General features: G+C 43.5%; 1 protein-coding gene across 1 annotated transcript in view; it reads right to left on the reverse strand.

Annotated features, from left to right (window-relative positions):
- The window catches only part of STK3 (serine/threonine kinase 3), a 671,555-nt gene that overhangs the window by 284,566 nt on the left and 368,805 nt on the right, over window positions 1-18,184 (reverse strand). The window contains exon 7 of the mRNA XM_029591777.1: window positions 6,814-6,951. Within this exon, the coding sequence (XP_029447637.1) occupies window positions 6,814-6,951 (138 nt within the window). The remainder of the gene's footprint in view (window positions 1-6,813; window positions 6,952-18,184) is intronic.

An 18,184-nucleotide genomic window follows, 5' to 3' on the forward strand; every position in this document is an offset into this window, starting at 1 on the left:
AGAGTGCGAGTTCATTGGCTTTGGATTGAGCCTGATCGTCGGGAATGGTAGGAGCAGAGAGTTTAGTAAGTTGAGATGCATAGGAGAACAGGGCCCTAGCGTCATATTGAATATCGTGGATTCTGCTGGAGTAGTAGTCTTTTTTTGCTTGTAGGAGAGAAATCCTGTAGAGATGCATGATTCGTTTGTAATCGGACAACGTTGTAGAGTTGGGGGACTTCCGCCAAGAGCCTTCCTTGTGTCGGAGGTCTTGCTTCATTCGTTTAAGTTCCGGTGAGTACCAAGGCTGCTTCCTTTTTTGAGTCCAGTTGATGGTTTTCGTCTCTTTGGGGCAGAGTTTGTTGGCTATAGACTCTGTGATATTGCACCAGGATAGGAGTGCTGAGTTGGGGTTAGAAGTGTCTAGATTGGGGAGTTCTTTGGAGAGATGTTCACTAAGAATATCGGAGGTACATTTTCTTCTGTGATGGATGGTGGAATGAGGTTGTGGTTGAGAGGGGTTTCCTCTAGTCTTAAGAGTAGCTGATATGAGTGAATGGTCGGACCAGGGGACTGGGGTGCAGTCTGGAGTGTTAGTGTATGATAGGTGTGAGTTTAGGAAAATGAGGTCTAGTGTATGTCCAGCTTTATGGGTGGGTTTGTTGACTATTTGTTCAAAGCCCATTGCCTGGAGTGTGGATAAGAATGTTTCGCAGTTGGAGGAGATCGGGGAGGCGTCGACATGTAGATTGAAGTCCCCCAAAATCATGGCCGGTGAGTCCATGTTAATGTATTTGGCAATGGTTTCTATAAGGGGTGAGGCATCCGAGTCTACTGATCCCGGTGGAGCGTAGACAAGGATAATTTGAATATGTTTTGATTTAAACAAACCAAGTTCTAATTTTTTGGAAGAGGTCTTGATTGATTGCTGTCTGAGATTCAGTTCCTTCTTGGTTGCTAAAAGCAGACCTCCCCCTCTTTTTTTGGGTCTGGTAATTGAGAAGACGTCGTAGAGGTGAATAGGTAATTGGTTTATCAATACAGTGTCGGTGCTCTTTAACCAGGTTTCCGTAATAGCACATACATCTGGGTTGGATTCAAGCAGGTAATCATGCAGGATGTGTGTTTTCTTAGTGAGGGACTGAGCGTTGAAGAGGGTTAGAGAGAAAATCGTGAGTCCTAGAAGTTGGGTCAGGGGTGTGAGCATGATTGGGATGAGTGATCTTGTTGACTGATTCAAGGTCCGTTGTGAAAGTTTGGAGAGGTCTGAGTGGTGATGATAGATGATAGGAATGGGGTAGGATTGCATGCTACCTACTCAGATGGTGAGGAGAGAGTGGTGTGGAGGGTGGAGTTAGATGCTGGTCTGGCTGGATGGAGTTGCACAGGGGTTACTGGTGAGGCTGGATGGATGCTGGAGAGACTGGATATGCTGGAGAGCTTGGAGATGCTGGAATGGATGCTGGATGGATGCTGGAGAGGCTGGAATGGATGCTGGATAGATGCTGGAGAGACTGGAAATGCTGGAGAGGTTGGAGATGCTGGAATGGATGCTGGATGGATGCTGGAGAGACTGGAAATGCTGGAGAGGCTGGAATGGATGCTGGATGGATGCTGGAGAGGCTGGAATGGATGCTGGATGGATGCTGGAGAGGCTGGAAATGCTGGAGAGGTTGGAGATGCTGGAATGGATGCTGGATATGCTGGAATGGATGCTTGATGGAAGCTGGAGAGACTGGAAATGCTGGAGAGGTTGGAGATGCTGGAATGGATGCTGGATATGCTGGAATGGATGCTTGATGGAAGCTGGAGAGGCTGGAAATGCTGGAGAGGTTGGATATGCTGGATGGATGCTGGAGAGACTGGAGAGGATGCTGGATGGTGGCTGGAGAGGTTGGTTGAGTTGTTTGAGGGGCTAGATGAGTGGTGGCTTTACTCCCGCCAGCAAAATCCTTTCGTCCAGGACCTTTGGCATTTATTAAGGTTTTAGTTTCTTCCGCGGGTATGGCTCGTGGCTTCCTCGGGGCTGTACAAAGGGACGAAACAAAGCCCCTTTGTTTCGCCCCTTCGGTGCGCGACGCTTGACGCGCGTCGCCGGGCTGGATACTGATTTAAAGCCCCTCAAGGGCTAGCTCCGATTGGAGGAGCTGGATCGGTGGGTGGGCTCAGGTTTTCGGCGCGGCGCGGTTTTTGTTCTTTTAGGTTGAAGAAGAAGCTGTTCTTACTAGTTTCAGCCGCGTTTGTCGTCGCCGAGGCCTCCCGGGTGGGGAGAGAGAAGCCCTGACCTTCCCCCGGCAGGGCTCGGCGCCGACAGCGCAGGCCTTCCCCGATCGCAGCTGTGAAGAAAAGGAGATGGCGCCGGGCTGGATACCGATTTAAAGCCCCTCAAAGGCTGGCTCCTATTGGAAGAGCTGGATCGGTGGGCGAGCTCACGTTTTCGGCGCGGCGCGGTTTTTTTTCTTTTAGGTTGAAGAAGAAGCTGTTCTTACTAGTTTCAGCCGCGTTTGTCGTCGCCGAGGCCTCCCGGGTGGGGAGAGAGAAGCCCTGACCTTCCCCCGGCGGGGCTCGGCTTCCCCCGGCGGGGCTCGGCTTCAGATGCCTCCGCCTCTGAGATACGAAGGGGGATCCCTGCAAATGTACAGGCTTCTTGAATTAATGCCGGATGCAATTTGAATTGCACGCACCTCTCTTTCTCTCTGATCATATCAGAGAGAAAGAGCAGTTCTGCCCAGGAGCGGATTAGCCTATCGGGGGATCGGGCATCCCCCAGTGGGCCGATTGCTCCAGTCACGTGGTCTGCTGTGCGTGGCCGTGACAGAGCCACGCTCGGCAGACCACGTGACGTGTCCTGGGCCGGCCTGTGTGGCGAATACTCGGGCCGGTCCGACATCGTGAGTCCGCCGCTGGTTCTGCCCTACCTGGACTTCACCCCTCTGGGAGAGAGATGACACACTCCTAGCGGATTTGAACAATTTCCTGCGAGAATTCCAAATGATTTCTGAAGAGCCCAGCTGTATGTTTTCTATGGCCACAGAAGTTCTTCAGATCAGACAAGGCTCTCAGTCTGTTGGAGACTATGCGGTTCATTTTTGTACACTGGCATCTGAACTACAATGGTGCAATGATAGTTTAAAGCCATCTTCAGGCAAAGGCTCTCAGAGCGTATCAAAGACAAGCTGGCTTGCCAAGATCTGCCTGATACATTCGAGGGGTTCATCAGTTTGGCCATTCGTCTGGACCTCCAACTTCAAGAACTGGCTCAAGAGAGGGGCCTGGCTCATCGTCCCATTCACCTTACCCCTAGTTTCCAGTGCCCAGTGATTTTCAGGTCCCCTCCTGATTCGGGACTAGTACAAGAGGAGTCCATGCAGATAGACTGCCCCAAAGCTATCCACTGAGGAGAAACAGAGACACAGATACCTCAACTAATACCTATATTGTGCCACATCTGGGAACTTCGTAAACCGATGCATAGCTCAATGCAATTACCAAGAAGAATCATAACCTTCTCCCAGTGATCACAGAACTCTTCCACTGCCTCAAAGGAGCGCAAATATTTACCAAGCTTGACATGCTGGGGTGGGGGAATACAACCTGATTAGGAACTGAGAGAGAGATGAATGGAAGACAGCTTTTAATACTAGGGATGGACATTATGAATATCTAGTGAAGCAATCTGGGTGATACAATTTCCCCACAGTCTTTCAATTTATGGTCAATGAGATTTTTCAGGATCTTCTCTACTCCCATGTGATGGTATATTTGGACGATATCCTAGACTTTTCAAAATCATTGCAAGATCATGATCATGTGAAGCAAGTTCTCCAAAGACTCTGTGAGCACCATCTTTAGGCAAAACTAGAAAAATGTACTTTGAACAGGAGGAACTAGTGTTCCTTGGCTGTATTATTTCTCGGCAAGTCCTATGCATGGACTCAGAGAAACTGAAAGCCATCCTAGAATGACTCCAACCTGTGGGCCTCAAAGCCTTGCAGCGCTTTCTCCGATTTCCACAGATACTCTATGTTGGCCACACCTCTCACTGCTCTTACCAAAAAGGGGTCAGATACCAAGAATTAGACGGACAGTGCCATGTAGGCCTTTCAGCGCCTCAAGGAAGAAGTCACCCATGCATGACCCATGCCTGCACCATACAGACCTTTCCAAGTCATTCATACTGGAGGTAGAGGCCTCTGCCCTCAGAGTGAGGGCAGTCCTCTTACAGAACAACAACAATGGAACCTTCATGACCTGCTCCTATTTCTTTAAGAAGTTTACTTCCGCAGAGAGAAATTACACCATTGGAGATCGTGAATTGCTATCAGTAAAGCTAGCCTTGGAGGAATGGCAAACATCTGTTGGAAGGGGCCAGACTATCTGTGACTATCTACATGGACCACAAAAATCTGAAACACTTGGCACAAGCTCAACAACTACAACTACAATACCGCCTAGCAGAGAAAACCTGACAGGTTGATGCCCTCTCACGTTCCTTTGATCCTGTAGACTCCCTGGAGCTCCCACAACATATCAATAACCCTGCAAGGATCATGGTTGTGGCTGTAGTGACAGCTCCACCAGGGAAGATTGTCATTCCTCAATGTCTATATTAGAAAGATCTTCAATGAACCCACGACCCCCATCTAGTGGGGCATCCTGGCATCACCTGAACTCTGAAATTAATTTTCTGTCATTATTGGTGGCCTCAAATGAAGACAGAGGTGAAACAGTACGTAAAAACCTGCCCCACATGTGCCATGAAAAAGAGTTCTCAAGCTCAACCTTGGAGACTGTTAAAGCACTGCTAGCCCCCAAGGAACCCTGGACCCTCTTGGCCACTGATCTTCCCCTCTCAAGTGGCAAAACCACTATATGGGTAATGGTGGATCGTTTTTCAAAGATGGCCCATTTCATGCCTATCCTCCCTGGCTCCCTTCAGCACCTGAATTGGCTAATCTCTTCGACATACACATCTTCCATCTGCATGAGCTCCCTCGCCACATCTATTTGGACCGAGGAATACAGTTTACAGAAATCTTCTGTAAAAGCCTATAGAAGAAGTTTGGGATTACCTTGAATTATACCTTAGCCTATCACCCCCAGAGCAATGGCCAAACCAAGCAAACAATTCAGACTCTCAAGACTTTCCTAAGAGCCTAAGTAAATCAATGCCAAAACAACTGGGCATCCCTACTCCTGTGGCCGGACGTCTGGCACAATAATCATGTGAGCAGCACAACCAGGTCCTCATCTTTTTATGTACTGTTTTCTCATCAGCCCCGTACACCAAAGCCTGTCCTGGTCTCCAAACTGTGCCCTGCAGCCAACTTAATGGGATGCAGACTCAAGGACCTTTGGCAAAAAACACATCACCTCCTGGAACAAGTGGCAAAACGTTGCAAGAGGCAGGCAGACAAGAGACATCACCTGGCACCTCAACTCCAACCTGGGGACCTAGTATGGTTCAATACGGAAAATTTACACCTTAAAATGCTTTTGCTGAAGTTTGCTCCAAGATTTGTGGGACCATTATCCAGTTGTGTGACTGGTGGGGCCAGTAGCCTACAAACTTAAGTTACCCCCGATTCTCCAGATTCATGACATATTCCATGTATCCTTAGTGAAACAACCAATCTTATCTTGACCAGCCAGACCGCCCCATAAACCAAAAGAAATCTCAGGGTAAGAAGACACCCAGTACAAAGCTGAGGAAAACTTGGATTCTAGGAAGGTCAGGAACCAAATCCAGAACCTAATTTCTTGGAAGAAATTTGGCCCCAAAGAAATTTCCTGTGAGCCCACCTCATACCGCCAAGCCATGTAAGTGGTGAAAGATTTCCACAGACAGTTTCTCGAGAAACCTAAAGCTAAAGATCTGGGGAAGGGGCTTTTTGGGGGTGGTACAGATACGTTTGGCTGGTCACAAAGCAGACCCACGACTGGCCACACATACTGACAAGACTGCCAACTCTGTGCCCAGTCTCTGGACCCGCCCTGCCCTCCCTTAGGCAGTTGCACTTACTTTAAAGGCTCCAAAGTGGGAAAGTCCTCTGCCGACATACACCAATGTTGGCGGCTCCTCTACTTAAGCGTCCAGCTGGCGCTTCAACACCACCTCAGCAATAGGTCTCCGACTAGAGCAGTGCATGTTTGCTCCCTCATTCCTGGTTGTTTCTGTGTTCTTGATTGCTCCTGAGTTCCTAATTATCTCTGTGTTCCTGAGTTCTAGCCTTGCCCTGCCCAGCCTGTCTTGTCCAGTGTCTTTGTTCATCCTTGGCCTGATCTCCTGGTACTGACTTCTTGCCTTGTACCTGACCAAGACTGCCTGTCTCCTGGATCTGACCTCTTGCTTTGGACATGGACCACAATTGCCTGCTGCCTGGACCTGCCCTTTTGCCTTGTACCTGACTGATTGCTTGCCACCTGTCCCGACCCTTAATCTGTTCCTGGTATCTTCTTGTCTGCTGCCTGTCCTGACCCTTGTTTTCCCTTGGATTCTTGCTCACTCTCTACCACCCTAGGGACCCACCTAAGTCCTGCTGGTCACCAGAACACAAGGATTCAACTTGCAGGGGAAGGGGCTGATTTAAGCAAAGCTCCACCTTGTCCCGCTTCAGGATGTGTTTGCCAGCTGTCGGCATAGGCTTATGTTAACCTATGAGGCTGCGTCAACTACACCACAGCAACGAGGACTGTCTCTCAGACCACTCATCACAGCCCCATGGCATATAGCTCTGCTAAAGCTAACAAGAGCTCAGATCTCAGAAACTAGATACCTCTTAGTAAAAACTGAACACGGCAAAAAATTACCTTGTGGCTTATATGCATACAAACCTGCAAAAGCTGTGTTGCAGTAGCTCTCTGCTCAGGATTCTTCACTAAACATTTCTTGACAAAATCCGTAAACTCGTCTGACCAGAGTTCTGGCTTCCGGAATGTTGGTGGTGGATTTGTGGGAATCATGAAAATAGCCTAATTAAAGAAAATAAAAACAAAGGAGATAAAAAACAATCAATAGAAATGACAATTGCATGATTCACAACGTATAAGTCAAACAAACCGTTTTATTTATCAGCTCTATCTGGCTCTAGATCTGAAGAATAAATTTTAACTAGTCTAGAATTTCTTGCACAGCCAATATTCAGGAAACTAGCCCATCTGTTATCAATGTAGCTATTTCCCATTAAATTTCCTCAATTTAAACTAAACCTCATTGAGCACATCATTATTTTATTTTATCTATCACTGTTTATCAATTTTGAGAGAAGATTTTATATTTCTGACCTTCCTAGCAGAAATAAGGGCACTTCCTGGTTAAGAGATATACCCAAATGCTGCTTTTGAGAGCCAGACTGACTTCCCACCTTCCCCTAATTCAATTTTACACAAGCATGGCTGCTGTAAAAGGTCAGTAGCACTTCTATTTCCTTCTTCAGACTTATACATACAAACATAATTAAACATTATGACTCTGCCAATATGATGTAAAATAAACTGGAAAAAAAAAGAAAGGAATGATTAAGATCCCTATCTACGGAGAATATTTGTCATCTGTACAAAATGTAAAAAGCTTTACTGGGCAGCGACCTAAAAACTTAATAGAAATGTGAAAAAGTCATAAACTGAATCATAAATAGCCACATTTATCATGTGGTCTTTCAAAAAAACTCAAGACTTTTTTTTTCTAGATTGTACACAAGAAACTACATGAAAAAAAAAACTTTATAGTAGCAGAAATAAGCACGCCAGCTCATGATTTCTCTCTCTTGAAGATTAAAACAAAAAAAAATATGTATACAATTTTTTTTTTCACGAGAAAAGTAAGCATTACCTATTTATCCAAGTTTTTCATTTTCCTGCTTAGCTCCCTGACCCCCACAACCTACATTTAGTTCAAAAGCCTGTTCTTCCATATCTGGAATCTTTCCTCAGTAAGTGCTATCACTATACACTACATGATGCACCATCATTTTTGTTTTGTTTTTGAGGCATAGGTAGAAATACAGGCAGACAGACAAACCACAGTTATAATATAGTAGTGCCAACTAGATACTCCCAGTATAAAGGGCTGCGGCATCAGTTATCACAGGAAACAATAATGGAACTCCAATTGCAGTGTTGTCTTTCTCTCATTTACAATCGAGTTTGATAAAAAATCTCAAAAAGCACCTCACTGACTACTCTCATTTTTACTGTCTGAAGAATTTCAAGTTAAATTATTGTTCATGGCAACAGAACTATAGAAGTTTAAAAATCTAGAGGGAAAAATACAGATATATTTACTTATTTATTTAAAATTATAAATATACAAAGTCTTTCAACAGTGTCTCAATTCTTAAATCTTGAGAGTAGTATCTAACATAACATTTTTATTGAGAATGTGAAATTGCTTACCTATAACTGGGGTTCTCTACTAACAGCGATGCCATTTGATGGCACAGACTGAAACAGCCTTCCAAGCTGATAGCTTTGGAAATATAATACTTTTGAACTGGCTGCCAAGCAAACAAGTAACCATCATGCCAGCTCCTGCTTTAAAGCCCTCGTTTCCTCTTTCTTTTTTTCCTCAGTGCGTAACTCTGTAAGGGGAGTGGGTGGGTTGTGTGAATCAGTGAGCTGTTGTAATTACAGAACCCCGATTTATGGAAGCAATTTCACTTTTTCTAGTAACAAACATCCTTAATGGATTCACTCAGATGGGGATTCCCAAAGCTAAGGATGTCTACCAATCCACACGGGCATCTGTAATGAGAAGAGGATCAGGAAAGAAGAAGTTGTGCATTTACAGCCAAATTTTAAATCCCTCCTGTGCAAAAAGGGAGAGTTACGCGCCAAAGTGCCGGGCCCAGTTAAAGGAGCGATCCAGGGGACAGGAAGGGGCAGGGCTGGAGGTGGCAGATACATCAATTTTAGAGAGTAAAAATGCAGGAATACAAACTTTGGAATATCAAGACTCAACCATAAGTGCACATCAAGACTAAAGACATTGAGAAGAGGCTAAATCAAAGATTTTTGGAAATACTGAAACAAAAATTGACTTTGAATTTCTGAAGCAATGTATTTTTCTTTTAAGGAAATATGCCTTATAGTGGTATGTGGTGATATTTATAGAAAGGGATTTAGTCTCACCTCCATCAGCACTTCTTCACTCCCATCCAACTCCCCTCTGAGTCACCAGCAGTCTCGCTCCCTCAGTCCCCTCTCCCCAAAGACACAAAAGACATTTGGAACCCATATGGCATTAGACCTATTGTAACATGTACTGGGTGTGGGCTTGGTCCTCAGAAAGCCAAGAATAAATTACAATATACTAATCCTTCCATACCAAAACAGTACTAAATGCCAGCACTCAAAAAGTAACAACCCTATCTATGAAAAGGCAACATTGCAAATATATCAGGCTCTAAAACACAATACACCACTTATTAGGGAAACAGAACAGGCCAGGCTGCCTAAAGATATCTGTAAATTAAAAAATACATGTATTTAAAATGATTGTACAAATGTTTTAAAACTAGATAGGTCCCTTCTTCAGAAGCCAGATCAGAGACATTCATGGGTCCTATATTGGTTCAATAGCTCACATAGAGCATTTTTGGATAATGCTTACATAAATCCAAAAAAAGCTATCACAGTTTGCCAAGAATATACTTTACCCCAACAGACAAACCTGTAATATCAAACTACTAACTTCCAGGACTCAAACAGCAACAACCCTACCCAAGAAACAGTAGCACTGCAAATATTACATCAGCCCTCGAAGACCAATGAAAATAGAAGAAGACAGATTGCTATAAACCCCCAGGAGGAACTAAAAAATATTTGCAATGTGGCAGGAAAACTCCAAGTGACCATATCTTACCTCACTTAAGACCCACTGGCCCGCTGCCCATCTAGTTACACAATAAAAGCATGGACTCCTGAATGTCGATGTATGTTTCAGCCCCCAGTGTCTCCTGTGCTCCATTCCTGGATCTCTTTCTTGTCATAGTTAACAAGGTACTGACAGCAGAAAAAGACCAAATGGTCTACCCAAGTTTCTTATGGAAGCAATTGCCACTCCATGCAGGTTACCCCCAAGCCTTACGTTAAGAGTAATAAGTAATATTGACAATCAAAACCAAGCACTGAAAAACTCATATCAAAATTACTGCTAGCAGCATTTTTACAGGGTGAGCAGTCTTCTTGATAATTCAGACCATGCTGCTTGAACGTGCTATGTTTTGGGACCTGGCCATAGAAGCAGTTCTGCCCTTTTCCCCTAATGTCTGAATATTGGTACCTCAGACAGTAAAGTTCAGGGCTCTGACTCCTCCCCTCCCCCCCACCATTGAAGCACCATTGAGTGATGTTGTAGTTGCATGAAAATCATGAAAGCTAATTGGTTAAGGGTAGTAATCCCCATGTCTTCTGTTAGGAGAAGTAGCTGCCGCTCCATGCAGGTTACTCCATGCACCTTTTTTTTTCATTTCCTCCTCTAGCCTTTAGTGAACCACAGTGTTTACCTCATGCCTTTTTTAATTTGTTAAATGTTTTCGTTTCCACCACCTCTTCTGGAAGGGCATTTCAGGCATTCCCCACCCTATCCATGAAGAAATATTTCCTGATTTTGGTTCTGAGTCGTCCCCCCTGGAGTTTCATTTCATGGCCCCTAATTCTACTGCTTGCTTTTCAGCGGAAAAGGTTTGAGGATCATGCATCATTAAAATCTTTCAGGTATCTAAAGGACTGTATCATATCTCGTATAGACTTTGCCAAAAAAAGAAAATGTTCTACTGAGACAGAGAGGTTTTTTTCCCCTCTCAGAACAGCATTGCTCCACCTATCTCAATCCAAGTTTGCAGGGACCCAAATACATGGTCCCTCATGGGTGATCCTCCAGAAACCTCTAGCACTTGGTTCCCCCTCCCCACCCCTACATCCACACCAATTTTTTATTCACTTCTTGAGGTCTTCACAGGAATGTAGTCTAATGAAGTATGTCTTAGAACCCCTATCTGGAACCAATCTTGGAGCCATAATAGCCAGACTAGGAGAAATACAACGGCCATATTTCTCACCAAGGTAATGATGAGGTCATAGAATGGGTTTGTCATGAAGGTAATTCCCCCTCTCAGTGGGAGGCCTGTATAAAACTTTGCAATGCTGTCTTTTAAATGTTTCTCTGGGAGGTGTATTTAGTGTAAACCTGCACTGGGTATGTAATGCTGCAAACCGTCACCTGCAGGACCAATGCAGAAATTCAAAGGACTGTTTATATCTCAATCCTCCACTAATATTAATGCCCTAATCACCTACAGAAGCAGAAAGAGTTGGTAGGTCTCCATAATTTTTCTATGATCAAGTCCCAGGAAACATCATTGCCCGCCAGCTCTTTCTCGGCAAATGCCAAGAGTTTCCAGAGCAGTGTATTTGTCTGCTACCAAAGCCCAAATAGATTGTGATGGGCTCGGAAGTCAACATAAAGTTAGCTTATAGGAGAATGCAAAAGAACAACCACCTCTCCCATACTCCTGTCCTGAAGAAATGAACCACCATAGCTTCACCACTCTTGCCAGCTGGGAATACCCACCCCTCCAGCTTCCCTCTCCTTGAGTCTTATTCCTGGCCTTCCACAATCCCAAGATCCCCTCATAGAAACTCTGAAGCCAAGGCTGTAGCCAGATCATGCTGGTCCTCATCTGTTTCCCACTTGGGTCCTTTAGGTTGACCTAAGCTTCAGAAAAACTCTGTGAGGGAAGAAGAGAGGAAGAGGATCTGAGGGGAACCTCTGCCTGAGGAAACAGGTGGAGGCAGTGGAGAAACGCAGGATAAAAGGAGTGAGGAAGACTGTTGGGTGGCCTGGGGAGAGAAGCCTCCATCCACATGCTAGAACAAGTCCAAAATCATGGGCATTAAAGAAAGTGGTCCCGAGAACGGTTTCTTCATTAGGCAGTTTACCTCCATAATGGCCACTGTCCCCACTTCACCAGGATCCACCCCACTGTAGGGTCCTGCTTCAGGGATGGAAGAGATATTAAAGACTGACACAGAGGAGAATCCTCTCAGCTTACTTTCCACCCTGCAAATAACACGGTCTTTTTTAGTGGACTCCCCAACACAGGAAAGGCAAAAATTGAAGGCAAGATTGAAGCCACGGTGCTACTCACAGGTCGAGCCATGCTTCTTGTACTGTGCCAAAGCTATTACTTATACACAGATCAGGTTCTCTGATTCTGCAAAGTCGCTCCCCAGAACACATGGTAGTGCCCCAGGCCCAAAACCCATGAACCAACTTCATTATCCTTTAGCCCATTGCCTTCCTTGGAGAAGCTGCCTTGCAGGAGCAAGTTCACCTGGAAGGAGAGCATTACCTTGGTGTGGTAAGAAGCAATCCTTTAGCTAAGACCTATCTGCCAGGTGAAACTATATTCTCTTGTACCAAGGCTATTTCTCCAGGGGCATGTGCCCAGAAGGGAAGGGTTAGGATGGCAATTCGACCATTAGAAATGTAGATAGTTGGATGGCTAATGGGCATAAGGATCGCTTGCTTGTCTGGTGCAAAGGGTTGGACCTCACTTATCAGCTAGATAGGATTTTAAACAGTGCTGGGGAGGAGCCAGCTGTTGTGGTAAATGTGGGTATCAATGACATTGGAAGATAGAGGAGGTGGAGAAGGATTGAACCAAAGCCTCTGGTAACCACACCTGCCAGAGTTGAAGGGCCAGCATAGGTCAGGAGCCACTGAATTTCCCCCCACCCCTACCCTCTTGGCCCTGCTCAATTGGAGGAAAGCGATCCTTTATGATCATACCTCAAGAGCAAACTCTTCTTCCTCTAGGCAGACACAACTGCCCTGGAAAATCTGTCTATCATCTGTTGGGGACAGCACTATGAATCCTTAAATGCATGTTGCTAGAAAATGAAAAGAGCAGAAAGCATGACCTAGTGACATGTATTTAAGCATTTATAGTGCCATATTTGCCTGATTCAACAATGGATGCTAGAGCTGCCAGGATGTGTTGCATAAGTTAATTCAAGTGAACACTTCACATATTAGAATCTAATGCTTTGAAAATGTATTATTCTCAGACATCTAAAATTGTATGCACCTATTATGGAAATTTTCAATACCAACAATGGATGTCTAATAATTTTTAAGAATTCACTCCACTTTATTAGCCACTGCCACCTTCACCTCCTCACCTTGCAATTAATATGTTAATATGTAAATATCTTTAACCCTTTAGTTTCAATTTTTCAGGATCACATATAGAACCTCCTTCTAGCTGCAGTACCTTTGTTGTAACTTGTTACTCTTGTTGCTCCCCTTTCCCCCCCTCCCTGTTTTTTGTATTTTCCACCTTTTTGTTCAGATGTAAACCAATAAGTTGTGCCCTCTAATGTCGGTATAAAAAAAAAAAAAAGCTGTATGGGCACTTGTATGAATTTATGTCTCTACTCAAATAAAAGTTTACACTTGGACTATCTTGGTGTCTAATCTACATTGTTGCCCTAACAAATAATTTTAGACATGAACATACAACTGCATACCTTTGAAAAATGAGCCCAGAATGTAAACTCTGAAATATAAGGATTTTAAGAGAAGACCCAGAGGACAAAGGATATCAGGAAAACATGGAGGTGGGTGAAGAGAAAGACAAGAAAATGTGTTCATTGTTAAACATGTCAGCACATAAAGACATAGCACAATCTGAGAGGCAAAGTGCAACTCAGAATCACAAGATCATTCAAATGAAGAAGTTAAAAATGATCAACTGAATGGATGATTATCCAGTGCCTGTTCCACACTGTCACTGACAACAGGAAGAAATAAAAAGCAGATAAAGACACATTAGATAAACTAGGATTAGTTGCAATGTAATTCCTGTATTCACACATTAAATATGACACAATTTATCATTCTCACAGATTCCATAAAGAGATTACCAAAAATGTCAGCACAGTATCCTTAAACCCAAATCCAGGAGCCAAATGTGCATGTCAGAACCTTTAGCATAATTTTTTAACACCCCATAATTTGCTAAAAGCAGAGACTCAAACAAAACTAATATTTAAACATTAGAAGGAAGCATTTGAAGGTGGTTTGTTGAGAGAGAGTTTTTTGCTGAAAAGACTCATGGAGTATCACTAGTTATGTACCACTGATTCACATTTACAAAATTAGGAAAAATAGAAACATTAGTCCTTAAAAAGAAGAGTTAGTTTTAATTTTAATAAAAGGCAGTCCATCTGGACCTCTGCCTTAAATACACATATAAACTCAGCTGTTGTTGTCCTTGAAGTTAATGATCTCCTTTGAACTTTGAGCTGCTGAGTTGTAGCACTATCTTCAGATAATCTTAATCTAAATTTAAAAGTTGTGCAGTAGCTGATGAAAGCCAAAGGATAAAACTGCCAGAGGCATTTGTTTAAACAGAGTGCCACCACAAAGAAAGTGTAAAAGGCATCACTCATGGTAATACTAAGTATGCAGTAGTACACATTAAAAGTCAGTCCATGAGCCAGATAATAAAATCTGAAAATAAATTGCAGGATGAAAAAATCTACTCTATTTGCTGTCAAACAATTTTGCTCCATGTAAAAAAGTTATGTTTTATCAGAAAGTTACTTTATTGTTACCCAGCAATTATAAGAGCAAAAGAATTAAACACAACATAACAAAAACTAGAAACAGAGAAAACGGAATATGACAGCAGATAAAAAGCAAACGGCTCATACTATCCACATCCTCATCCTCTGTTCAGCTTCCGATACTCTTCCTCTCTCAGAGATCCTCTATGCTTGTACCAAATTTCTTAAATTCTGATGCTGCCCTAGATCCCACCATTACCACTGGGAGGATGATCCATGCATTCACCACCCTTTCTGAAAAGAAATATCTCCCTCGATTACTCCAGAATCTACTCCCTTTCACCCACATCCCAGGACACCTTGTTGCAGTGTCCTCTCTGTTGCAAGAGGCTCACCCACTGTGCATTTATTCCTTGAAGGTATTTAAATATCTTTATCATATCTAAAAAAAAAAAAAAGAGGCGGCGGCCTCCTCCTCCTAATGGCAAAAAAAGATCTAAGACTTTCACTTCAACACTCAGAAGCAGCTGCACATCTTGAATTCGCAGTCTTTAAATCCACCCCACTTCAAATTTGCCTAATTTATGCCCCCCCCCAGGGCTCCTAGAATCAGACCCCTCCCCTCTTATTGAACGAATCGCCAAACATATTAACTAAGCCGCCCCATCTATAATACTGGGAGACTTTAACCTTCACGTTGATGCTTCTCCCCATTCCCCCCAACTGTGAAATTTTTCTCTCCTCACTTAAATACCTGGGTTTCAAACAGATCATAGACAGTCCAACACATAAAGCAGGTCACACTCTGATCTAATATTCCTAAACGAAGGCCTCTCCTCCGCTGCTAAACCCTTTTGCACACCCATCCCGTGGTCAGACCACCGGTTGATTACGACGACCCTAGAGTTCACCAAAAGCACTCCCCAACCATCTCACAAATCCACAATCCAATTCAGGAAACTGTGCACTTTAGACAACCTCAGCTCCCACCTCTCTAAAGATTTAGATAATCTTGATCTCCCAGATGCAGATGCGGCCATCACCTCATGGTTCAAGATAACCAACAAAGTAGCAGATCTAATCTGCCCTACAATCACCAAAGTACTACACCCAAATAATGACAACAGGAAACCTTGGTTCACATCTGACTTGAAATCCCTTAAACAAGAATTAAGAAGCAAAGAACACAGATGGCGGAAAAATCCTTCCACAATGACGCAAGCAGCCTTCAAAGATACTATGCACCATTACAGGAACACAATCCTCCGAACAAAAAGATATTTCTTCGCACAAAAAATTCATCACTTCATCTTTGACTCTAAAGCTCTGTTCTCGTACGTCTCATCTCTTACAAAATCTTCCCTACCTACTATTCCAGATGACCAAGCTTTAACTAAGGCTACTGAATTAGCTACATACTTTGAAAAATAAATATCCAACCTGGTAGCGCCGCTTATTTCCAACAATAACCAACCCTATCTCCCTTACAACTCCACAATTCAGCAAAACTCTAGACTTGAAACATTCGAGCCCACTTTTTCTTTGGAGATTGAAATCCTGCTCATGAAGCTCAAGCCATCCTCTCACCCCTCTGACCCAATACAGTCAAGTCTCCTCATCTCTATCCCAAAATTCATTGCCAAGCCGATTTCGGAAATCATTAACTGCTCGCTCACACAAGGCCTAGTACCAGAAGCTCTAAAGATCGCGATTCTCAAGCCGCTTTTAAAAAAACCAAACCTGTCACCAGCAGACCCAGCCAACTTCCGCCCAATAGCCAACTTACCGCTCATCGCAAAACTATTTGAAATAATTGTCAACAAGCAACTCTCACAATACCTGGACGATCACAAGATTCTTGCTCCAGCACAATTCGGTTTTCGCAAATTGCTAAATACAGAATCCCTTCTAATCTCACTCTCAGACCCCATCATCCTCAGTCTAGAAAAAAGACAACCGTACCTTCTCGCTCTTCTAGATCTTTCCGCGGCTTTCGATACAGTGAACCACTCAATTCTATTAGATCGCCTCTCAGACATTGGTATCTCTGGTATGGCACACAGATGGTTCAAGTCCTTCCTGAATAATAGATGCTCGAAGGTCAAAATTAATAACAAAGAGTCTCACTCCGTCTGCTACACCCTGGGTGTCTCACAAGGTTCATCTCTCTCTCCAACCCTCTTCAACATTTACCTTCCTCCCCTCTGCCAGCTTCTTACCAATCTTAAGCTAACCCACTACATCTATGCTGACGACGTTCAGGTACTCATCCCCATCAAGGGCTCCCTAACTCAATATCTGGAACAATTGCCTCCAAGCAATCAACAACCTACTCACTAGCCTTAACCTAGTCCTTAACACCAATAAGACGGAGATTCTTATCATCTCCCAAGATGACAATAATGGTCTAACCAACATACCAATCACTTCCCAATTGAATTTCTCCCCAATTGTCAGAGACCTGGGCGTAATTCTGGACAATCAGTTTAACCTAAAATAATTCGTCAACACTACAACAAAGGACTGTTTCTTCAAATTACAGGTTCTGAAAAAGCTAAGACACCTCCTCCACTTCCATGACTACCGCACGGTGCTGCAATCCATCATTTTTTCAAAACTCGACTACTGTAACTCTCTCCTCCTAGGTCTCCCAGCAAATACAATCAGACCTCTGCAGATGGAACAGAACTCCGCCGCGAGGATCCTGACCAACACCAACAGAAGAGAGCACATCATGCCCATACTTCGCGACTTACATTGGCTACCAATTAAATTTAGAATTCTTTACAAAGTCCTTATGATAATTCACAAAGCCACACACAATCTAATACCTCTTGATATTTTCTTACCTCTTCGTTTCCACAAATCCTCCAGACCTGTAAGATCTGCCTACAAAGGCTCTCTCTACGCCCCCCCAATTAAGACCGCCCTAAGGAAACGTGCCCTATCCACTGCTGGTCCCTCTCAATGGAACACTCTTCCCCCAGATCTCCGGCTAGAATCATGCCCACTAACTTTAAAAAAAAAACTTAAAACTTGGCTTTTCAAACAAGCCTTTCCTCATCCAGATGATCCCCCCCCCCCGGAAATCAGGAAGATCCATCCCAGAATACTAATCGATACTCCTTCACACTCACAAGGAAGTACGTGCTCCCTCTCTTCTAGGTCATTCGTGCTCCATTATCGCCCGGAATGGATTCTGCCATCTGGCTTGGTCTAGACTGAACATACTTTCTGACTTCCTTAATGCCTTATTATCATTGTATATTTATTCTCATTGCTTCAGTATATAATTTGATCTTACTATTTGTTTATCTTATAGGCTTTTTATCATTGTGTCTTTATTATCATATGTTTTTCTCTTGATTTGATATTGTTTAAGAGTCATTCTAATCCTCACGTGGCTCACACTTTTTCAGTTATTATTTACCTTTGTTTTTGATCCCTTATTCCCAGTTCCATGTCACCCTGTTCTATGTAATGCTATTTGCAACTTTTGTGTTTTCACTGTAAACCGATATGATATGTAAATTTTCTACATGAATGTCGGTATATAAAAGTCCAAAATAAATAAATAAATATCTCCCCATTTCTCACCTTTCCTATAGGGTATACATAAATAGATCTATAA

The sequence above is a fragment of the Rhinatrema bivittatum genome, chromosome 2 (genome assembly GCF_901001135.1).
Source record: "Rhinatrema bivittatum chromosome 2, aRhiBiv1.1, whole genome shotgun sequence".
Taxonomy (NCBI): Eukaryota; Metazoa; Chordata; class Amphibia; order Gymnophiona; family Rhinatrematidae; genus Rhinatrema; species Rhinatrema bivittatum.